The 23,906-nt window shown below is 35.5% G+C and overlaps 3 protein-coding genes across 6 annotated transcripts; 1 reads left to right on the plus strand and 2 right to left on the minus strand.

The window, feature by feature from the left end:
* Positions 1 to 498: 498 nt before the first annotated feature.
* LOC107917971 (ATP-dependent zinc metalloprotease FTSH, chloroplastic) lies at positions 499 to 3,432 on the minus strand. The gene is made up of 5 exons (XM_016847427.2): positions 2,158 to 3,432; positions 1,651 to 1,897; positions 1,385 to 1,568; positions 1,024 to 1,195; positions 499 to 900 (listed from the first exon to the last, which is right to left on the minus strand). The coding sequence occupies exons 1-5, from the start codon at positions 3,430 to 3,432 to the stop codon at positions 679 to 681; spliced, it is 2,100 nt and encodes a 699-aa protein (XP_016702916.2). The 3' UTR covers positions 499 to 678.
* Positions 3,433 to 4,108: 676 nt separating this feature from the next.
* LOC107917375 (uncharacterized) lies at positions 4,109 to 6,655 on the plus strand. Its single transcript, XM_016846733.2, has one exon. The coding sequence runs from the start codon at positions 4,109 to 4,111 to the stop codon at positions 4,943 to 4,945; it is 837 nt and encodes a 278-aa protein (XP_016702222.2). The 3' UTR covers positions 4,946 to 6,655.
* A 15,032-nt stretch (positions 6,656 to 21,687) lies between these two features.
* LOC107917128 (cytokinin riboside 5'-monophosphate phosphoribohydrolase LOG5) lies at positions 21,688 to 23,441 on the minus strand. Of its 4 annotated transcripts, none has more exons than XM_016846512.2 (7): positions 23,039 to 23,441; positions 22,849 to 22,946; positions 22,728 to 22,758; positions 22,548 to 22,650; positions 22,401 to 22,450; positions 22,154 to 22,297; positions 21,688 to 22,068 (listed from the first exon to the last, which is right to left on the minus strand). In XM_016846512.2, the coding sequence occupies exons 1-7, from the start codon at positions 23,156 to 23,158 to the stop codon at positions 21,970 to 21,972; spliced, it is 645 nt and encodes a 214-aa protein (XP_016702001.2). In that variant the 5' UTR covers positions 23,159 to 23,441; the 3' UTR covers positions 21,688 to 21,969. The 4 variants fall into 4 exon arrangements, with proteins under 4 accessions (XP_016702001.2, XP_016702002.2, XP_016701999.2 ...); XM_016846513.2 differs by having other exon boundaries at positions 22,548 to 22,647; positions 23,039 to 23,438; XM_016846510.2 differs by having other exon boundaries at positions 22,401 to 22,471; positions 23,039 to 23,437.
* Between the last annotated feature and the right edge of the window lie 465 nt (positions 23,442 to 23,906).

Raw genomic sequence — 23,906 nt, forward strand, 5'->3', positions numbered from 1 at the left:
TTTTATTTTTATATTTTCTAAGTCCAAGTTTTCAAAGCCTAATCTAGAATTTTTTTTTTTTGTTATTCAATGTTACATAAAATAACTATTCTTTAGTATCACCAAAAAATAACTATTACGGGAAGACAAATAATACAGAAATAATGATCGTTTCATTAAATGAATATTATGTTCAACCAAACAAAGAAATAATTTTCTAATTAATGAATAAGGGAGAAATGCTATTCTGTTTACCCAGCCAAACATGATGTTAGTTGGCATGGCATTACTGATTGCACATTTAGTGCATTAAATTTTGAAAAAAACCAAAACTTAAAAAAAGTTAATATAGACTAAAATTATAAAAATAAAAAAATCTAAAGCTGATCAATTTAAAGTACAAAAATTAAATGCAAAACTTACATATAAAGTACGAGGACTACTAGCAAAATTTACACCCAATTTTAATTTAATGTTTATAACAGGCCAAGTAATCATCTATTTTTTTAGACAAAAATCTGTAATAGTGTTCCATTTTCAATTTTCATGGCCACATCATAGGTTTTCTCAATTACAGGAAGAAAAAGTATAGATTTTTTTCATTTTTTTCCCTATCTTATGAAAGCATACACAGATGAATCTGAACATTTAAGGGTCATAGTTATACAAGGACTGTATGGGGACTATATAATGTACAATCTAAGAAACATATAGCTCAGCTTTTCCATCAATGAAGAGGCTCATGAACTCTTCTCCATCAACAGTTTCTTTCTCCATCAGAAGTTGAGCAAGCTTGTGGAGAATGTCAATGTGAGTTGTGATTATCTGCTTTGCCCTTGTGTATGCAGTCTCTACTAGATCCCTTACCTCTGCATCCACCACATCTGCTGTTGCCATGGAGTAGTCTTTTTGTGATGACATCTAAGAATGGAATATACGAGTCAGATTATGTTAAACAACCACCCACAGAACCTCGGAGAGGGCACGAGATCATGCAGGCTATAAATACAACATTAGTAAATATTAAATTGAAGAAAAATTTACCTGTTGACCTAAGAAAGGATTGCCACCACCTCCACCAATGGCAACTTGTCCAATCTTTTTGCTGAATCCAAATCTTTCAACCATCTGCCTTGCCACTCGTGAGACTTGCATAAAGTCATTCGATGCTCCTGTTGTCACATTTTCCTCCCCGAAAATTACTTCTTCGGCAATCCTGCACAAGTAATGAGGAGAAAACTCCTTAAGATGATTTGAGTAGAAAGATGCCGCTAGATGTTCTCGCTTTCTACCTATGGTGGCAGATTCCATTCTATCTCATCCAACACTAAAAGGGGCTTACGATTAAGGTTGGGCATTTGCCTCACACAAAATTTTTAAGACAAATAGAACTTGAGAAACTGACCTTCCACCAAGTGCAACAGCCATCTGGTTCTCTAAGTAACTTCGACTGTAGAGACCAGATTCAAGCCTCTCTTCACTCGGAGCAAAAAAGGTAAGGCCACCAGCTTGACCACGAGGAATGATAGAAATCTTAGCTACAGGATCATATTCAGGCATAAGTGCACCAACTAAAGCATGGCCAGCCTCTGCAAACCGAAGTGCATAAAGCAAGTCAAATACCCAGCATCAAATCATAGCTAAAGCAATAACCAGGGAACAAATGCATACCATGATAGGCAACCAATTTCTTCTTCTCATCAGAGACAACAGCATTTTTCTTCTCTGGTCCAGCAATGATCCTCTCCAGAGCATCAGATATTTCATCTTTGCTTATCTCCTTGAGGTCGCGCCTGGCCGCAAGAATGGCAGCTTCATTCATCAGGTTCTGTAAATCAGCTCCGGTGAAACCTGGGGTCCTCCTAGAGATCTTTTCAAAATCAACATCCTTTGCAAGTGCCTTTCCTCTGGAGTGCACCTACAATGAAGTACGGGAAAGCTTAATAGGATTGAAGGCACTAGAAGTTTAGAACAACAAAGGGCCAAGCAAAGGTTGACAATGAAGTTGCAAGCTAATGACAAATTATTTCACTAAATTTCTAATTGAAAGAGAATTGAAATTTCACCATGACATAACAACTCTTAACACTACTTTCCAAGTGCAAGCATTCATATTCCCCACAATATGCCAAATGCATTGAAATAATCAAGTAAGCAATGTGTTGATAAATGACTAACCTGGAGAATCTTCACTCTCCCAGCAACATCAGGCCTATCAACGGTAACCTGCCGGTCAAACCTACCCGGTCGCAACAAAGCGGCATCAAGAACATCCGGTCTGTTGGTTGCTGCCAAAACAATGACACCAGAATTCCCTGAAAATCCATCCATCTCAGTCAACAACTGATTGATTGTCTGCTCTCTCTCATCATTTCCTCCTCCAAGACCAGCTCCTCTCTGTCTCCCAACAGCATCAATCTCATCAATGAAGACGATGCAAGGAGCCTTGGATTTGGCCTTATCGAATAAGTCCCTTACTCTGGATGCACCTACTCCAACGAACAACTCCACAAACTCAGAAGCAGCGCATGAGAAAAACGGAACCCCGGCTTCTCCCGCTACTGCTCTCGCCAATAGAGTCTTTCCAGTACCAGGAGGTCCAACCAATAAACAACCTTTCGGGATTTTAGCTCCTAAAGCTGTGTACTTGTCTGGGTTCTTCAAGAAATCGACAACCTCTTGGAGTTCTAATTTTGCCTGGTCAGCTCCCGCTACGTCGGAGAAGGTAACACCAGTCTCTGGCACTTCCTGGAACTTGGATTTGGATCGTCCAAAATCCATGGGTCCGCCAAGCCCACCGGGGCCACCTGGACCACCTTGAGCCCGACGGAAGAGGAAGAACAATCCAGCGAAAGCAAGGAAAGGGAAAAGCAAATTCCCAATAAAATTGAAAAGCCCATTACCGGAATCACCCTCGGATACCGAAATATCGACGCCATTCATGGCTAAGATGTCGATGAGGTCAGGGTCATTGGGGACAATCACGGTGGCTCTACGGCCATCAACGGCGGTGAGTTGGAGGGCAGAACCGTCTTTGCTGAACCTGACTCTCTCCACTTTCCCCTTCTTGACTGCGTTCAAGAATTCGCTGTACCTCCATTGGCTGCCCTCCGGAAGATCGGAGGATTGAGATTGAGGCTTGGGAGCAGTTAAGAGGAGGTTTTGGGAGAAGGGCGACTGGTTCGATGGGCTTGGCTTCGTAGGCTGGGCTTCAATTACAGGTGGCGGAGTGGGTGGGGCGTTGTCAACGGCTAGTGCTTGTGGGGCTACGGCAGAGAAGAGTAAGGCAGCAAGAGTGGCATGAGATTGGAGGGTTTTAACAGTGTGGCTAGAGTTGGGTTTCTTGTTGAGGATAGATTGAGTAACCTGCAACTTTCTTGTAGTTTTTGGTGTTGGAGGAGACAGTAAAAGTTGAGTACCAAAGAAGTTAGAAGAGAGCAGAGAGTTAGCCATTGATGGCGGTAAATGAGAGGGGAGACAATCAGATCCTCTTACTATGGGATGGTATGGGTATTAATAGGTTGATTGTTGAGTTGGTGTGTGAAATGAAGAATTCAAATGGTGTGGCTAAGTTGAAGTTAGTGATTTGGGAGGCGTAAGAGAGTTGAATTTAAGCAACGCCAAGGAGTTTGATGTCGCTGGGCTTGCGTCTACGTGTTCCTCCTTTTGTCCATCCGTTTTAAATATCTTCTTCCTCACCTCTTCTATCTCTCACATAAAATTCAATGCCTTTTTTTTGTCTTTACATACCTTGTAATTTATTTTCTAATTTCTTTGAGGAAATTGTTGGGACTTCCAGTTGATATACCATTTGCCTAATTGCACACCTACCAACTTACATCATTATATTTAAGTTAATGATTTGGGTTTTTCTTCTCTATTTAAATGCCTCAAGGTTCATGAATGTTAAACCATAATTCTACCGGTCGCCTCATGTCTTGCAGCCATGGAGCACTCGCGTTATATCCATAATTGAGTAAGCTGTAGAGCTGCCCCGGAACTCACGACATGACAGCCAATGCAAGCTTGGAATTATAGAGTTTAACACTTATCCCTTTCTCCTTTATATATATGTATATATATAAGATCAATTTGGGTTGTTTACAAAGCACAGAAAAGAAACACATAAATGGCTGCCTCAACTGGCCATGTTCGTTCAAGCAGTTTGCCAATCAATACTCATCCACTAGTTGTAAGTGTTGAGGAGCAGTTAACCAGATTGAGGGCATCACAACAAGAAACATCCTCGTCCATGAGCAACAGATTGGGAGGTTTAAAAGAATTGTACCACCGAGTTGATGATTTGTTTCAATTACAGTTTCCCAGAGCTCTTTGTATTGAACATTTAGAGGATGTGTTGGATGGATCTATTAGAGTATTGGACGTGTGTGGCACCATTAGAGATGTTTTGTCTCGGATGAGGGAGGGTTTGCAGGGACTTGAATCCTCCCTCAGGCGAAGAACTGGCCGTGAATCCTGCTTGGAAGGTGAAATCAGAGCTTATATGGACACCAGGAAAGAAATGAATAAAATGATCAGAAATTTGAAGGGAATGGACCGGAAATGTAAATCAGTGGTGTTGGACAATGATTCTGAAATGGTGGGTGTGGTGAACATGCTAAGAGAAGCTGAGGAAATTAGCCTTTCAATGTTTGATTCCCTCTTATCTTTTCTTTTGCTTCCAAAGCTAAGATCAAAGCCTACCGGCTGGCCTATTGTTTCAAAATTATTGCACTCGAGGCGTGCTTTGTGCGACCGAATGGAAGCTACTGAAGCCGAGAAACTAGAAGTCGAGTTGAGTCTCTTGAAGTCAAGCAAAGACATCAAACTTGAACAAGTGCAAAAATTATTGAAAGATCTTGAGGCATTTCAAGCTACCATCAAAGAAACAGAAGGGGATTTGGAGTGCATCTTTAGACAACTATTGAAAACCAGAGTTTCCCTTCTCAACATATTAAACCACTAATGACCAACAAAATTTTGTAGCATATGATTTTGATCTCAACTGTACACATATACAGCATAAGAAAAGCAATATATTGGAAATTTTTCATCTCCAATTGCCTCTCTTTTTCTGATTTTTTCTTATTATTAATATTCCCATACAAGGGCTAAAAATCCCAGCCACGCTTGAAATGACCATGGGTTTTATGGATTGGTGAGAAACCGAGTCAATGACCTCTCAGCTAATGGTATGTGCTTATTCATCAAAACCATGCGCATGTACTTCAACTCTATAACGAGCTGTAAAGATTCCATTGCGGCACCACATCGTTTAATTGTTACATGGAGATCTGCGCAATCTTCATGATTATTAGATTACAATGTTGATTGTCTACTGCCAGGAAGCCATGATAGCTTGCCACTCGTGCATTTCATTATTTTATTCCTTAACCAATTCATTTTATGGTGTCGCTCTTATTAATATCCAAACGTACTGTAGTGTAATTTCAGCAACTGTCAACTCAGCTGACTGCTCTTCAACATGACCAATATACGACTCTGTGTTTTCTTATTAGACATTTAGGTGGCAGAGCCTGGCTTTTTGGAATTGATCTCATAATAAAATATTACGCCCCATTGAAGGATGGTCATGATCCCTTGAACATCCTAAAGAGCCAACTTCCAGTATTCATTTCTATCAGATTGTCTTTCACATAATTGACCCTATGCCAGAACCAACATCCTGACTATAAAGAATTGCTCTAATGGCTGTCATGGGAACTAAAGAAAAAAAGATTCCACTTGTTGGAAGATGCTAACCAATGACCGTAATTGGCGCACTGTCCTGTCATGGAACAAGGTTTTTACGAACTAGCAATATTATAGTGTGGGCTGTGGCTTCTACATCTTAATGTCTGGGGGGACAAAGTAGCTAATATCCTAATATGCTACACTGATGAAAGAGATGCCTTCACCTTATATAAAAGCTGCCTCATTGGAATGACTTGATCATCTAACCTTGAATTGTGTGCATCTCAAGAAAAACAGAGAAAAAAATAGAAGCTCCTATTACAACAATGAAAGCTAAATCCCATGCTCGTTCCAACAGCTTGCCATCCGAATCTCACCCTGTTGTAGCCGATCTTGAGGACAAATTGCGCCTGTTAAGAGCCTTGGAAGCAACATCATCTTCTCTATCAAGTCTATGTAAGAACTTGGCTGCTCTAGAGGAGATGTATGAATGTGCTGATAACCTACTTCAGTTGCAAGCCACCCAGAAGGCTTTCTCAAATGAAAGACTACATGATAAATTCGTAGATGATATGTTGGATGGATCTCTTAAGTTATTGGACACATGTAGTTCATCCAAGGATGCTCTTTCTCAGATCAAAGGTTGCGTTCGAGATCTTGAATCGTCCCTCCGCAGGAAGATTCGTTGCAAATCAAGCCTAGTGAATGAGATTAGGGACTACTTCATCTCAAGGAAACAAGTAAATAAATTTGTTTGCAACTGCTTTGGCAACATGAAGAGGATGCAAAAAAGCAACGCGACGCTCGTGGAGAGTGACGATGACTTGGCGGCCATGGTGAATATGCTCAACGAAGTTGAGGCTGTTAGTCTCACAGTGTTCAAGTCCCTATTGTCATTTCTCTACTCCCCAAAATCAAAGTCAGCTGGTTGGTCCTTAGTCTCAAAATTGGTCCAATCCAAGCCCGTATACAAAGAAGATAACATAGATAATGGTTTAGAAGCTCTAATTATTAAGACCAAATCAGGCAAAAAAGAAAGCATTGATATGACTCAAGTGCAGACGACCCTGAAGAATTTGAAGGCCTTTGAATCAGCAATTCAAGAACTTGAAGAGGGATTAGAGTGTGGCTTTAGGTGTTTGATTAAAACTAGAATGTCCCTTCTCAACCTACTCAACCATTAATGAAACTAGTGATATCCAACGACATCCCGGATTTTTTTACAAGGGGGCTTGTCTGCAAATAGCCGTATATTTCTACAGATTGAAAATGTAAATTATGAAGCCAAAGAAGGAATCTTTTCCCCAAAATCTCATCATCATTACTATTATTACTTTTCAAAATTCTTTTATCCTGAAAACTACTGATCAAAAGACATGAAGAGTAGGAAGTGAGAATGAATCATTTTTATGTGTGTGGCACTAAAGTTCAGGATCCAATCTTTAACATTAGCATTAGACATTGCTACCAAGGCCTTGAAAGGAACTGCCATGCCATCCACTATTTCCCCTGTATTCTCAACATTATCCAACAATACGTGCATATAACTTCTAATACAAATTTAAGCTCTAATTCTCCTTTAATTGATTTCATGTATTCTCTGTTAAACCTGTACAAAGCTCTGCTAACATTTGCATTAAATAGAAAGCTTTATATTGAGCTCATGTAGATGAAACAATACAATGAACCCCTATAGCCAAAATTAGTGAATAATGTCATCTTTGCTACAGCAATGGATTCCCAATGCTGTATAAAGTCTAACCTCTTAATTTCAATTTTGAGGTCATGGGCATATGAACTAGCACTGAGTCCCGTATACGGCTATACCTTTGAAAGCTTCAGATTTGGGAAAAGCTTGTAGAAAGTGAGTAAAGGGACCATTGTGATTTTAGAGCAACCAAAACCTAAAACCTCCCCTCTCAAATTTCCAGGAAAAAAATGAGGACCATCCGTGGGCAATAATTGGCATTTTGAGTTCAATTGATCCATAGTTGAAAAACTGAAGGAAAAAAACAAAGTACAATGATCCTGTGGTTATAAAAATGAATTGTTGAGATTGCACTCAGCAAAGTGTCACAAAGTGTTAGCTTTTGGACATTCTCTTTAAAACAACCAAATATAAGGAGCAAAAAAAAAGAGAGTCTTTCATATCTAACTATAAAAATCGAATCAAATCAATAATTAAGATTGATTTTATCGAATTCTAACAACTTTAAATTCTATACATTTTTATCATTTAAAATTTATAATAATTATTCTAGTAAAAATATAATTTACTATAACCTTAACAATTTAATCAGAATTCAAATATATAAGTCTTGAGTCTCTGGAATGATCCTAAAACATGAAAAGTAAAAAGTTTACGCATAAGTTACAACTTCCTTTATGCGAGCCATGACAAAAGCAAGTTGATAAAACTTGTCATGACTGCATAAGAAGAGTGTGGCCTATTGGCGATGGAATTGAGACAATAAATTCTTGAATAGTCATTAAAGTTTTAATGACTTCCTATTTTGATCATTTAATTTTTTTAAATTAATTTAGTAAGCTAGGAAGTGTTCTTCTTTTGTGTTGTATAATAACAATTTTAATTTTACACAATTTATCAATTTATGCTTAATCTAATAGAAGAAATTTACCTTCAATGATTAGATATTAATATTTTCAAATATATATATTTATAAAAAGATTCAAAATACAAAAAATATATAAAAACCAATTTTCCATTTCTATTTGGTCTCTCATTGTTAATGTATGAGATAAGCTAAGTTGTTGTAGTCAGTTACAATTTGGTATATTGTTAATTCTAGCATGTAGATAAGTACCATTCTTGTATAGATTCATTCAAGCAATAATAACAAGTATATTCAGTCAATTCTATTATTGTATTTCTTTTTTATTCTTTTGTATATTTTAACATGGTATCAGTCGCCTAACGATTCTGGATGTTTATTCATGGCAAACTCTACTGATTCTACAGCTGCTAATCATGGCAGTCCTATTCTCTCGGGTGTCTAGTTAGTTCAAACCTTTCCTAGACATGATACGGTGAAATTGGATGAAGAGAATTTCGTTCAATGGCAGCAGCATATTCGGCTAATAATTGAAGGCTATGAGCTTCTCGGTTACCTGGAAGGGACGTTACTTATTTCGCCTCGGTTCATCTTTTCTCTCGACAGCATCCTCACTCCAAATCCGAATGTATCGATCTTCGTTCAGCAAGATAAGCTTCTTGCTTCATGGCTTCTTTCTACTATTAGTTCCTCTTTGCTTTCTGGTTTTACATAGACCAAATCTACCTACGATGTTTGGAGCACGACAACTCGTCTTTTCGTGGCGGTCATTGGCGCAAAGGTCTCTCAGATCATACATGACCTTCATTCCATCAATAAAAGAGCAATGTCAATTAAAGAATATCTCGCGCGAATACAAAATACCTGTGCCCTGCTTGAGGTCTCTGGATCTGTGGTTCCGGAAGCAGAGAAGGTGGAAATCATATTGGCTGGTCTTTCTTCGAAGTTTGATGCCATATTAACGCTAGCATCCTTCTCGACAGAGGCTCTTTTTTTTTCTCAAAAACTTGTTGATGCTTTGTTGAAATTTGAGAGCAGACAATCGCGTGCGGCGACAGAAACATCGATCCATGCAAACCTTGTTAAGACCGCTCTGTCAACCGTGGTGACTGACTCCATGCGCAGAGGTAGTTCATTTTCGTCTCTAGCGCGAGGGCGTGGGTTTCACACTCGTCTACAGTGTCAAATATGCGGTCCTTTTGGACATATGGCGCAGCGGTGCTATTATCGTTTTAATCAGGATTATGGCGGCCCCTCTGCTCCGACTCTGACGTTCTCTGGTTGTGTAGGTCACAGATCTCGCTAGGGAGGTTCTGGTGAAGGCTGGTGCCCACCGGTTCGTGATGGACCACCTGTTATCGCTGGCTCTGAGCCGTACTTTGGGAACCCGATAGCGGCACAAGGCGAATCTCCCTATGGCGCTGCGTGGAGAGGATCGTTTGCTGTTAGGTTTTCAAAACCATATTTTCAATATCAACATGAGGCCGGTCAAAATAGGGTCTTTAGTGCTGGTCTGGGCCTACACCATAATTGTACTGTCCCCTCCTATGATGCCCACGTATAGCAAGATTTGGGCTCCCACTTTCAGCGTGAATTGCCGTGTGAGATAGGCCCTCACTTTGGGCCAGGTGTAGGCCCCCAATTTGGGCCAAGTACTGGTCCTCAATTTGCTCAATCTAGTGGCTCGTGTGTTCAAGGCCGTGCTTATGGGCCATATAATAGGCCAACCCTTTCGGCCCCTAATGTGGGCCCACATTTGAGCCTACCGCTAACTGTGTTGGGCTTAAGACAGATAGAAATCTTTTTGTTCCAAATATGGGGGTCGATGTACTGTGGCGGACCAAACCGAGGGCTCATGTTCACGATATTAATGCTTCACCGTGTGTCGGTTTACCATGTATTCCAGATTTCCATGCCTCTGATTTTTTGACCACATCCGAGTCAAATATTAAAACGACTCAATATGGGTCTAATTTTGATACTGAAGATTCTTACATTCCCCTGCCAGTAGGGACGTTTTCTTGGTGTCTTGATTCTAGGGCCACACATCATGTATGCCGAGAAGCTACTGCTTTGCACGAGTCCACACATACTCAGGTAACTCTCCTCTTCTTATGGGCGATGGGACAGCTACAAAAATATCTTGTGTTGGGGACTCTATTTTACCTACGAGGAGTAAGATTCTTCACTTGTCTATTGTTTTGTGTGTTCCAAATATACGGAAGAATTTATTATCTGTTTCTCAGTTTGCACGTAACAATAACGTATTTTTTAAATTCTATCCAACTTATTGTAATACCCCGAAAATTTTTACAGTAAAATATTGTCCGTGATATAGTAAAATAAGGAAATAAAGTGACAAAAAGGGAAATTTTGAGTTATGTCAATATTGGGAAGTATATTATGATATATTAATTCAAGAAAGGACTAAATTGCAAAGATGAGAAAAGTCTTGTTGCGCAAGAGTAAATACTTAAAATTTAAGGGGTTGAAGTGTAAATATAAAAAATTTGAAGGACTAATGGTGCAAATATTTTAAGGGTGGAATGGTTTAGAAACCAAGAAAAATTGATGAATTAGGACCAAATTGAATAGGTGAAAATTATGTGGGACTAAATCGTAATTTTACCAAATTAAGTGATGACTCAAGGATGGAATTCTAAAAGATCATGAAGGGCAAAACGGTCAATTAAGTAAGAGAGAGAATTCTAGAATGTAATGATTATGTTGATGATATTAATTAATTAGATAAATATTATTTTATTAATATTTTTATGAGATATTTATTATTATATTATTATTTATTTAGTATAAAAGGAAGGAAAGATGAAGAACTATTATCATCTTTCCTTTTCCATGCAAACCAACGTAAGAAAAGAAGAAGAAAAGAAGTTTTCTTTCTTTACAATTTAGTCCTTCCACCAAAAATTCATTATTTTCACCTAAAAATTGAAAGAACTTCCATAACCATCAAGAGAGAAAGATAGCAAGGAGATGATGGGGAGCAAGAATATCATGTTGGATTCAAGAAATAGAAGCTGGAGGAGAGAGAAAAATCAAGTTAAAGATTGAAGCCAATAAGAAAAGGTAAGAACATCAAGATTTCAATATATTTTTAAGTTTAATATTGTTGAAAAAGCATGGAGTTGATGTTGATTTAGAGTTTTCTTATATATGGTCTTATGTTATTGTCATGTTAGTGAAGAGAAAATAAGAGAAAGTGATGAGAAATAGTGTAGAAAAAGAAAATAAGGGTGTTATAAACATGGTAATTAATATCTTGCACTAAAACAGTTCTGGACAGCAGCAGTAGTCTAACTTTGAAAAATCATCAAAAATTGTACAAATCGAGTTATAGGATGAATAAAATACTAAATTAAATCTTATTGAGTATAGTTTCTTATAGAATAAATTATGTAAGAAATGTAATTGTAAATCATGAGATATAAAAAATGTTTTAAGATAAGGTCAGAATAATTTTGGGTTCCCCTGTTCTGACTTTGAAAAATCATCAAAACTTGGATAAAAATAATTATGGGTTTAAATTTATATGTTTAGAATCCTTAATGAGTCTATTTTCAATATAAATAAATGGGAACATCATTTGAATTCTGTACGAGGAGATAATAATTTTTTAGTGAAGATGGGTCAGAACTGTCAGATAGCAGAACAAGAGTAAATTTAATGAATAAACTTTACTTATTGGCTAAACAAAAAATTCTGAAACTTTTATTGTAAGAATATATATGAGTCTAGTTTCAGGTAAAATTAGCGGATCTTAATTTGGAGTTATATATCTCCAGATATAAATAATTTAGTGACTATGACACAGATGGACAGCTTGAATATTCATAAAAGTAAATAATAAATATTATAGATAATATTACTTACAAGTGTGTTATATACATTAAGGATGTGGAATGGAGAGGAGGAGGAGGAAAATATATATGAATATTCAGCCAGCATGGCTAATTTGCATGTTTTAGGCTTAAGGACTAAATTGAATAAAAGTAAAACTTCAAGGGGTAATTTTGTAAAAATGTCAAAGTGACCAAATTGAAGGGAATGAATTGTTTCATTATCTAAATTAATAAATTGAATGAAATTGTCAATTTAAGATCGGGTGAAAATTGGGAAAATGGTAAATTACCAAAATGCCCCTGAATCTTGATAGTTCTGCAAATTCGCCAAGTAAGTTCGTGTAACTTGAATTATATTCTTAAATGCTTGAAATGTATGTTATTGATGTGAATATGATTTGAATGTTCATTGTATGAAAATTAATGAAACATTGATATATTTGATAAAATGGGAAGAAATTCCGGTTGAATGAAAGGAAAATTCGATTGATCTCTGAAAATGAATTGACGGTAAAAAAGATCTAGCCCGGGTGGGTGATCCTATCCTGATATAGCCCTCCCGAAGAATACGTGTAAAACAGATTTAGCTCGGATGGATAATCTGAATTAAGGTCTGAATTTAGCCTGGACTGGTAATTCAGATCCAAGCTCATTAGAGTAATTGCCGTTGCAGGGGATTTAGCTTGGACTGGTAATCCCACTGTAAGGATGAAGTTCGCGGGAGTGTGCTCTCTGATATGAAATGTATAAGATCATGGTTGAAAGATACCATGGCAACGTGATATGAAATGAATAAGATCATGGTTGAAAGATACCATGGCAACGTGACAGAAAATGAGTAAGACCATAGTTGGAAGACACTATGGCATCATATCAAAGATAAATAAGACCGTGGATAGGAGACGCTATGACATCTATTGAACAATTGATTTTCAGGTAATATGTATCAGAAGACGAATGGTTATATGAAATGGTTGTGTGAAATGTTTACAAGAACTGGTTATATGGAAATATATGTACAAGATAGTTGTATGAAATAATTATGAAAATAGATAAACGTAATAAGTATAAGTACATGAAATATAATTTATGTTAAGTTTGATATAAACTATTACCGAAATAAATATACATAAAATATATGGAAATGATGGAGTATGAAATATTGATATAACGAAATGAATGATATATGCTTACGAAGAAACGGTAAGAGCATGATATGTTTCATAACATGTACATATATGATTATCTTTGATATGTTGATATAAGAAAATTATGTAAGTTGAGACTATTATTAAACTCAAGTACGATATGTCGATAAAATAGGTATATCAATGTTGAATTTATATGAAATATGTGCAAGGATACTAACAATGTTGTTGTTTGACGCTTAGACAAGTGCCAAGCTATTGATTGAATGGTAACATGTTTAATTATAAGGAGCGTTGAAATGGTAAGTACTTAGATGAAAATATAATTTAAGATTTTGCGAATTTTTTTTCTATGATCCCGATTTAATTCCGGTTGGTTTCTAATGTGTGTTTTGGGTTTTGAGGGCCCAATAGAGAGGCGTTATGATTATTTTCAAAATATGAATAATAAATGACTCAGAATTGTCTGAAAATGTTCAGTAAACTCTGGTAATGCTGCGTACCTTATTCTGGCAATGGATACGGGTAGGGGGTGTTACACTTATTGTGTAGTCAAGGACATCATGACTCAGGAAATCTTGCTACGGGGCCACACACGTGACGGTCTCTATTATTTTTCGCCGGTCCCTTCTGCTCAGTCTATTGCTGCTCCATCAGCTCATAACACTAGTCTTCATGTTCATAATAATGGTGATAATGTTTTCGCCTTGTGGCACCAACGGCTCAGTCATTCATCTGCCTCTACTGTTAAAAATGTTCTTGATAAGTGCAAAGTTGTTTCTAATAAATTGTATCTTGATAATGTTTGTGTTGTATGTTAAAAGGGAAAATATCATAAACTACCTTTTTTCAAACTCTTCTACTGAATATAAATAAATTTTTGATTTGGTTACCTCTAATTTGCGGGGACCGGCTTTGGTTGCATGTGGTACTAATCTGTATTATGTTTCATTTATTGACATGCGTAGTCGATTTACATGGGTGTATCTAATTCAACATAAGTCTCAAGTAATCGAATGTTTCATTCAGTTTCAAAAGATGCTCAAGACTCAATTTGGGAAGGACATTAAGAGGTTTCAAAGTGATTGGGATGGTAAGTATTGTGCATTCACATCTGTTCTGGCTAAGCTTGGGATTCTACATCGTCTATCCTATCCTCATACTTTTGATCAAAACAGAATTGCTGAGCCAAAACATCGACACATTGTTGAGACTAGTCTCACTCTTCTAGCCCGTGCCAATTTGCCCATGAACTACTAGGGCTTTGCTTTTTGTATTGCAGTTCATCTCATCAATCGTCTACCTACTCCTGTTTTGAAAGGTCAGTCTCTCTATCAAGTGCTTTATGGTTGTGAACCTACTTATGATCACTTACGGGTGTTTGGTTGCTGTTGTTTCCTGTATCTACGACCGTTCACGAGTCACAAGTTAGGGTTTCGGTCTCAGCCTTGTACATTTTTGGGGTATAGTTCTCAGCATAAAGGTTATCATTATCTTACACCAGATGGTAAAGTTATTGTTTATCATCATGTTGTATTTGATGAACGATGCTTTTTGTTTTCATCATTTACCGTGGATAATATGAACGCCAGCTTATGTGTCTCCACATATGTCCCTCTTATTCGTTCTATTGTATCTCATCATTCTACCATAGTCGAGAGTCCCACTAGTGTTCATTTACCCGCTCATCAGCCTACTCCTCAATATAGTCCTATACCGGAATACTTGTTGGCTGAGCTAAGGACTGGTCATGAAGATCCCCAGTCTCTACCATCGACTACCGAAAGTAGTCTGTTTACTCCAATCTTAGTTACCTTACCTTCACCGTCTGTTCCATTAAAGAATACTCATAATATGATTACTCAATCCAATGCTGGAATTTTTAAACCCAAGGCTCTATTGTTGAAGCTGTTACCTATGAACCATGCACTGTTGAGGAAGCTCTTGCTAATCTAGCATGGAAACCAGCTGTTCAAGCTGAATTTGATGCTTTCATTGCTAACTCCACTTGGGAACTTGTTCCTATGCCTCATAGACGCAAGGTAATAGGATGTAAGTGGCTCTTCAAAATAAAAATAAAAATTTAGATGGGACTATTGCTCAGCGTAAGGCTCGGTTGACTGTAAAAGGGTGTTCACAAGTTCCTGGATGTGATTTCAAGGAAACGTTCAGTCTAGTGGTCAAGCCTGCTATTATTCGGACCATTCTCTTAGTTGCTGTCTTTCGCGGTTCGTAGATACGTCAGGTCAATGTCAGCAATGCCTTCTTAAATGGTGATCTCACTGACAAGGTATTCATGCAACAATCTCCAAGTTATGTTTAGTTCAATGCAAATGGTGAGCAATTGGTGTATCGTCTAACGAAAGCCCTATACGGGTTACGTCAAGCTCCTCGCACCTGGTTTGACAAATGGAAGAAGTTTCTTGTTTCTATTGGATTTCTCTTATCCAAGTCTGATGCATCTCTGTTTATTCGTGTAACGACTGAGTCCGTCCTCTATGTTCTAGTCTATATAGATGATATTATTATTACAGGGAGTATGGCTACTAGTATAACTAGTTTTATTTAGTTAGATAAATAATTTTCACTTAAGGATATGGGGGACCTGCATTACTTCTTAGGTATTGAAGTTACTTGATCACCTTCTGGAAGTCTTCATTTATGCCAGCGCAAGTACATCAAGAATCTACTTGACAGAAGTAGTTTGACTAATGCAAAAAGTGTTCACACACCAATGATCAATTCGTTAGCCCTGTCTAAAGATAAGGGTGATCGTCTTGCTGGCCCTACAGAATATCAAAGTATTGCTGGTGCGCTTTAGTATGTGGTTCTAACCCGATCGAATATTTCTTATGCTGTAAATCTTGTATGTCAGTTCATGCATGCACCCACTTCAATACATTTGGTGACTTTAAAATGAATCTTACGATATTTGTGTGGGACCATAGATCATGGGTTGATTTTTCATCCATTTGATCGACTATCTCTCATTGGTTATGCTGATGCCAACTGGGGATTGAATTTTGATGATCATCGCTCTACAACTGGATATTGTGTATATTTTAGCCACACGCCTGTTTCTTGGTGTTCGAAAAAGCAACAGATTGTTTCTCAATCAACAGCTGAGGCTTAGTATCAAATTTTGGCTGCAACCACTAGTGATGTTATGTGGTTAGTGTCTCTGTTGACCGAGCTTCAAATATCACCTATCGATTTGCCTAATATTTGGTGTGATAATTTTGGTGCAGTAGCAATTGCTGCAAATCCGGTCTTACATTCCAAGTTCAAATATGTTGAGCTTGATCTATTTTTTGTCCGTGAAAAAGTCACTCAAGGTTTTCTTGCCGTTGGAGAAGTTCCAGCTTGTGACTAGGTCATTGACATTTTTACAAAACCCTTGTCCGTCTCTTTGTTTACTCGGTTTCGAAATTTGCTTCGGGTTTTACCAATTGAAAAGTTGGGTGAATGTTAATGTATGAGATAAGCTAGGTTGTTGTAGTCAGTTACAATTTGGTATATTATTAGTTCTAGTGGTTAACATCAGTTATCAATTTCTCATGTATATAAGTACCATTCTTGTACAGATTCATTCAAGCAATAATCACAAGTATATTCAATCAATTCTATTCTTATATTTCTTTTTCATTCTTTTGTATATTTTAACACTCATTTTTCCATTTCCTTTTCCTTTTTTTCCTTCTGCTCCTAAAAGACACTACGGCTTTCAACATTTGTGTTCCAAGTCTGAATTGAAATCGTAGAAGATGTGGGAGTGGTATTCTCTAAGTTGGATTCTGCCTCTCTTATTATGGTTACCTTGGGGTAGCAATTGAAGTATTCCCTCTTTAGAACTTTAGCATTAAAAAGAGGGTAAATCAAAAAGGGGTAAAATTTCAAGAAATCCTTATTTGTCTTGTTGTCAAAGAAAATTTCTCAAAACTCAAATCGACAATATCTGGTGTAGGTGGTGTGTTGGGTCATCCACTGCCTGATTCACCGACATAAAAGCAACATAGTTTTAAAGTTTTAAATCAAAAGGTTGTGGTAATGGTGGTAGATCCAATTCAGAGTTTTGAAGATTTGGGATATGTGAGGAAAAGAGAATATGAACTATAGAATAAATTACTCAACCATTAAACCCAAATTTCATAAAAAGAAAAATCAAAGGATTAAACGAGTAGGAAAGAAAATGGAGTAGAGAGAAAATAATATTATATTAAATAATAATTTAATTTAATTTTTATTTAATATTAAATTTAAAATTTTTATTTAATTAAAAATGAAAGGTGTCACGATATCATTCACAAAGAGAATCTTTTTATATAAAAATAGAAAATATATATTATAGATATTAACAAATATTCAATTCATTTTTTTTGTATTTTTTTATATTTTGTAGTATATAATTGTTTTTATATTAGTTTTGATTTTTTTATAATTATATATATTTTAAATTTTTTAGAATTAAGACAAAATCGACAGAATATGTAAATATTGAGAGATAAATTCGTTGTTGAACTTTTTAGAATTAGAACCAAATTGATGGATTGTGTAAATTATTATTATTCCACCCAAAAGAAGGCCATGTATGGAACATGACTATAAGTTTGTCTAACTTGTTGATTAGACCTAGGGCTTTAGACGACTATAAAAATTAAAAAGGACAACTATAAAAACAAGCAATAAATAATCGAAAAAAAACAAGGAATCCAAATTAAAAATTAGAAACAATTAATGACTTTGAATACAATGAAGAGGCTTTTATATACACTAGATAAGTACATTAAAACTCTTAAATAACTTTAAATACTTAAAATATACAATATTGGGTTCATATATAAATAAAATTAAACCTAAAAATCTAACCCAATGTGATTTAAACTCAAATTAAAAGCTTGAAACTCATAATTTCCGTAATAATCCTGTCCATAAATTATGTTCGCACAATCTTCACTAAAACGGTCATAACTTGAACTTCCGAACTCGTAATATAATAATTAAAAGTGCGTTTTGAAAATAAAAGATAGATCTTTGAACGCTATGGAAACTACTCAACTTAGAAATGCTTGAATGGAATCCAAAAAGTTGTCACAAGTCAATTGATTCTCCAAACTTGAAAATTGGCAACTTATTTAATAAATTTCACCCCATCTGTGCATGTATCACCACGTTAGCATTTATGTTTGGTAACCAAAATTTTTTAACGATAGAGTGGTTAAAAACAGAAGTTAAGCTGACAAAAATAATTAAATTAACAAAAAATGTTAAGTGACCAAAATACGAACAAGTTAAAACTTAAATAATTATCCCATCAATTTAATTCTTATAATGTTAATAATCCCCTTTATCACAACTCCTTTTGCAATTTTCTTATTTATTCTTTTTCGGCTTATTATAACATTTGGTACTTAAACTTGACATTTTTTTTCTAATTTTGTGCATAAAATTTTTTGTCCAATTTGGTACTTTAACTTGACACTTTTTCCTAATATGGTACCTAAACTTTTTTGGGGCTTAATTTGGTACTTGAACTTGGCATTTTTTTCCCTAGTTTGGTACCTAAGCTATTTTTTAGGTTCAATTTGGTACATAAATTTATTAAATGTTATATAAATTACGCAAAAGACTAATGATGTTAATTTTTTTTTGTTATGCTACAAAAATATTGTCAGTATTAAAGAAAATTAATCTTAAAAAATAGGTATTGAGCTATGCTTAACGAATTAATATTAAATAAGAAAAAAATTTAAACAAAAATGAAAAGAAATTCACTATTTTCAATTAATAAAATAATTAATTAAATAAATAACACTAAAAGTAATTAAACATATAAATACAAAAAAAACATATTATTTATCACATATGGGTCATACATTGATTATTTTTGCTACCTCATAAAAAATTAATGTTGTTAGTATATTGGAGTAATTTCTAAACATTTGTCAAGTTCAAATACCAAATCGAACAAAAAAAGAAGATTAGATACCAAATTAGGAAAAAGAGTTAAGTTTAGGTATCAAATTAGACACCAAAAAAGATTAACTACCAACTTTTAAAAAATTGTCAAGTTTAGGTACCAAATTAGGAAGTGTCAAGTTTAGGTACTAAATTAGGAAAAAGTGTCAAGTTTATATACCAAATGTTATATTAAACTTTTTTTTACTTAAAGTAGAGACATTAATATTGTAGCGAGAGTTCTCCCGTGAATTGGAGGTCCAGTAGACCTGTTTATGGGCCGGGCCACTCGAAAAGTGGGAGGATTTGGATAAAAATATAGGCCAGAAAAATGGGTTTAGGCAAAAAAAATAATGGCTGTTAGAAAACGAGTCGAGCCTCGGGTAAGGCTTTTTTTTTGCCTGAGCTCAGTCCGGCCCAAATATACAAAAAAAGAACTGTTGCTTTTTTGTACTGTTCTTGCTTTTTTTATTATTTTTTTTCTATTTTTTTCACTAGTTTGCTAGCATTTCATTACTATGTTGTTACTATTTTGTTGTTATTGTTAGGATATTGTATAACTTTTATTTTATTGTTAATTTTATTACTATTTTAGAGACATTTGATTGTTAAGTTGCACTTATCTTAGTATTATTTAAGTGTATATACTTTTTTAATTTATTTTCAATTTGTTAGGAAATATTTATTTTAATGTTTTTAGTATTTTTTATGTATTATATTTTTAAAAAAATTATGTAAAAAATAATATAATAAAAAATTAATACAGGTAGACAAGGTCGGGCCCGTATTTTAATATTTTTTTATCTGATTCAAGCTTCAACAAAATTTTAAACTCATTTTTTAAGTCAGATCAGGCCCATCCAAACTTAACAAACATACCTAAATTTTTTATTAAATCTAGTCCAACCCGGGATGAACACTTCTAGGGTCCACTGTCGTAAATGTTGATGAGTCACACTTATCATATGGGGATCCATTCCTTCGTCACCCCCATTGAATATCCTCCATCGCATCCTACCAAGACATTCCTTTCACAAAACCAAAAAGTATGTGTTGTCATATGGTATGGATTTGAAAACTATTTTTGTTTGATTTTTTTTCAAAGTTAAATTTTGAATTTAATAATTAGTTTCACATTGAGATTTAATTTAGTAATTATTCTAATATTATAGTTTGAATTTTAGAGTTTTTAAAAAATATTATAAATTAATTTTAAAAAAATCCAAACATTAATGTGAAAATAATTATCGAGTTAAAGACTTAATTTGAAAAAAAAATCAAACCCAAACATAAAAATAATTATAAAATTCGGAATTCAAAAGATGATTTAAACGTTAAGCTTCATAGTAGCATGTAAATGAATGATAACATACCAAACATCAAAATTCAGTAATTATACAATCGTTTGTTTGTTAATTTTAATTAGAGCAACAGCATGTAACCATTTTGGGTGTAAAATCTTATATAAATAAATGATGCAAGTGAAAAAGTTTTGACCTACAATGAGGATATGAAGAGTTGGGACAAGGATTAAGCAGTGGCACCCGACTCAACCTAATCCTATAATATCCTATCGTAACGATAATTATATTAAATATGAATATAACGTCTATATGGGTAATTATATATTATTATTTATTATCATAATATATTAGTATAAATTAAATGTGATCTAATTTAGTTAAAATTTATTAAACTTTAATTATTAAATAAAGTAATGGTTAAATATTTGTAAATACTCTAGTAGTTAATTTTTAATTAATGATAGATTGATTAAAAATAGAGACTAATGTATTAAAGTTATATATTAGGATTATACTTCTCAAATATAATAAGACAAATTTTTTAATTTCCCATCTTAGAAAAGAGAGAATCACATTCTTTTCTAGATTACTTATATGCTAATTTGAAAGATCAAAAACTTAAGATCCGTAAATTTTAAAAAATCGATAAATTTAAGTACGCTTTCGTATCTAATTTTGTTATTAATTTATTCTTAATAATTTAAGATGACCGGTTGATTTATTAAGTTTTATTTCACATTTATAAACAAACTCAATATCCAATCTTGAACGCGATCTTTTTTTTTTTCTGAATATTAATCTAAATGAATAGCATGAGATTTCAAAACCCACAGTGTGGAATTGGAAAATGGAGTCCTCAACGTGCCCTTTCGAGGTTTGTTAAGCCGCCATGATTTTCTTTAGCTATTTTTCAGGCCACTCATCATCATTCCTTGTCAGTATTCTCTCTTGACGGGTAAACCCAGGAAAAGCAAAAGGTAAAAGTGAGGATAACAATTTAAGCAAATAAAAACATATATCGTAGCTTTGCCAAGCTTTTCTTTTATTCCCACCACTCCAGTCCTGATATACTGGAAGTACTACAGTGTATAGACCCCTGTCTTTCCGGTATTCTTTATTCAGCAAAGATTTTCTTTTGGGTCCATGATTTTTGAAGGACTGATTGCACATGAAATTAAACAAGAAGAAAAGCACTCCATTATTGAATCATTACCACCAAACTACAACAATGAAACAAGAGGTTATCTTATCAGCACAGCCAACACTAACAACAGACTCGGAAAAGAGAATAAAAAAGCTGCCTTTTTTTGGTGTTCTTTTCCTTGCTACTTTTACAGAGTAAGCATATGACAATGAAATTACCATCCCCCCCCCCTTGCTACTCATCCGCAGGGTAAACCTAGCCAGTTGAATACTTACATTTGCAGAAAAATCATAGAAAATTAAAAAAGAGAAATTAACAAGCAATTTCAGTTTGCAAAGAAGAGTTGAGCTCCAATTGTTCAGCCTCCCAACTTGCCTTAGCAACAACTCCGTCATGCATTGGCACGTATTCCTATCCCAACAAAAAAGAACATTATCCCAAATTCTTGGAGCAGATATATTAGAATTTATGCTACAAGGAAGCATTGAAAACCCACCTCAAGTTTTTGGACAAGTTCTGTTGCAGAGGGAGCAGAGACGACGATATGACGTTGTGATGGTTTAATAAAGCCATCATCCACGGCTTTGTCCAAGAAGGTCAGCAGATAATTATAATAGCCATCCACGTTAATCAACCCGACCTGAGGTCATGATATGAAACAAAAAGAGAGTTAATTGGTTATTTGGAAAACTGTTACAAGTCAAGAGATTCAGCATCATGATGAGACATGAAATGGCTTTTACAGGTTTGTCGTGGATTCCTAGCTGGGCCCATGTTATGACTTCTAATAACTCTTCAAGGGTTCCATATCCACCTGTTAAGTGATTAATAAAATTACATGGGCAATAGGCATAGTAGTAATAGTATAATTAGGTTTTCATGAGAGAGACCTGGTAAGGCGATGAAACAGTCAGAATGCCGTGCCATTTCAGCTTTCCTTTGGTGCATGTCCGTGACAGGTTTGACCTCTCCTACTGTTTCCCCTGTTATCTGCTGAACCAAACAAAACCATATTTATGCATCACTTCCCAAAGGGACTTAACCAATACAGGAGAGGGTGTAGAGACCACCTCTTTGCTCATCAGAGTTTTGGGGATAATTCTGCGGATAAAATAAAAGAAAATCAACAAATGAATCCAGTAAGTGAAGAAGAAATTAATTAGTCAATATATGCATGTATTGGTTTGGTACCCTAAAACATGACCACCACCTCGGTGGACTTCCTGAGAAACCAAACCCATTAACCCCACACTTCCTCCACCATAAACAAGATCCAACCTCCTAGAGACCTTGAGCCAAGAAATTAAAGGAGGTTTAGTACGTTTTTTGAACAAAACAGAGACAGAAATTAAGAAGGCGGCATTGAAGAATGGAATAATACCAGTTCTTTTCCAAGCTCAAGTGCAGCATCACGGTAGCAGTTTCGCTTACCGGAGCTGCTTCCACAAAACACACAAACCCTTTTGAACCTGCTGGATTTCACTGCTTTATTCTCCTCCATCTCTCCTCTTTTTTTCCCTGCTTTGGGTGTGTATTATTCCTATATGATGGTTTAACTGAAAGGGAAAAGCTATGGAGTATTTACAAAGATTCTTGGGGGCATATCAAAAGGAGGACCCAATACCAAAAGAGGAACATGGAACTACACCATTTATAGCATCTCCCCACAAGTTGTAGTAGTAATGGTTTCGATAATAATCTTGTTACCCGTGGAATCCTGTCGCGCCACGTGGGTATCAAAACCCCGAATGTTTTGCTTTACCAAATTCTCCGACAGGATACTCCTTTTTCTTCCCCCCGCCCCCCTCCCCCCTCATCCATTGGTTACAACTTTTCCTTTTCAACTTTCAAGCCCAACAGCAGAAGTAATAATAGCAAATGATTCAGTTCCAACAAAGACCAAAGGGCAATGTAATGGCTATCTTATTTCATTTTTGGAGTCTTCATTGGCATGCAATATGTATAGAAGCTAATTAAATTGATGCGGCGCAGGGCAGGGCGCTAGCTATATAGATCAGTCCTGCTTGCCTTCGGGCATTGGTAAGTGTTCCCCTGTTCTCAGCACGGCATGCTTGGATCACCATTCCTTTTAAATAGAAAATGGACATCGCCCACTCTAATTTCTAAAAAGTATGTCATTATTTTGTCCTAGCTATACAGTAAAGCCCTGCATGCATGTCAAACAAATGTATAGGCTACCAGATTAACTACGCCTTTTCTTTATTTAATCTTACTGTACGGAGTTTAGA

The sequence above is a fragment of the Gossypium hirsutum genome, chromosome A01, assembly GCF_007990345.1.
Source record: "Gossypium hirsutum isolate 1008001.06 chromosome A01, Gossypium_hirsutum_v2.1, whole genome shotgun sequence".
In the NCBI taxonomy this organism is placed as follows: Eukaryota; Viridiplantae; Streptophyta; class Magnoliopsida; order Malvales; family Malvaceae; genus Gossypium; species Gossypium hirsutum.

What these genes read in the sequence shown, in the direction of transcription:
- LOC107917971 (XM_016847427.2), bottom strand. Translation starts at nt 3,432, where the DNA reads ATGGCTAACTCTCTGCTCTCTTCTAACTTCTTTGGTACTCAACTTTTA. An exon ending in GGAGAGTGAAGATTCTCCAG is followed by an intron (nt 1,898 to 2,157) that starts GTTAGTCATTTA and finishes ACTTCATTGTAG; the next exon opens with GTGCACTCCAGAGGAAAGGC. An exon ending in ATCCTTTCTTAGGTCAACAG is followed by an intron (nt 901 to 1,023) that starts GTAAATTTTTCT and finishes TTCCATTCTTAG; the next exon opens with ATGTCATCACAAAAAGACTA.
- LOC107917375 (XM_016846733.2), top strand. Translation starts at nt 4,109, where the DNA reads ATGGCTGCCTCAACTGGCCATGTTCGTTCAAGCAGTTTGCCAATCAAT.
- LOC107917128 (XM_016846510.2), bottom strand. Translation starts at nt 23,158, where the DNA reads ATGGAGGAGAATAAAGCAGTGAAATCCAGCAGGTTCAAAAGGGTTTGT. An exon ending in CTGTTTCATCGCCTTACCAG is followed by an intron (nt 22,472 to 22,547) that starts GTCTCTCTCATG and finishes ATCACTTAACAG; the next exon opens with GTGGATATGGAACCCTTGAA. An exon ending in TAGGAATCCACGACAAACCT is followed by an intron (nt 22,298 to 22,400) that starts GTAAAAGCCATT and finishes TCATGACCTCAG; the next exon opens with GTCGGGTTGATTAACGTGGA.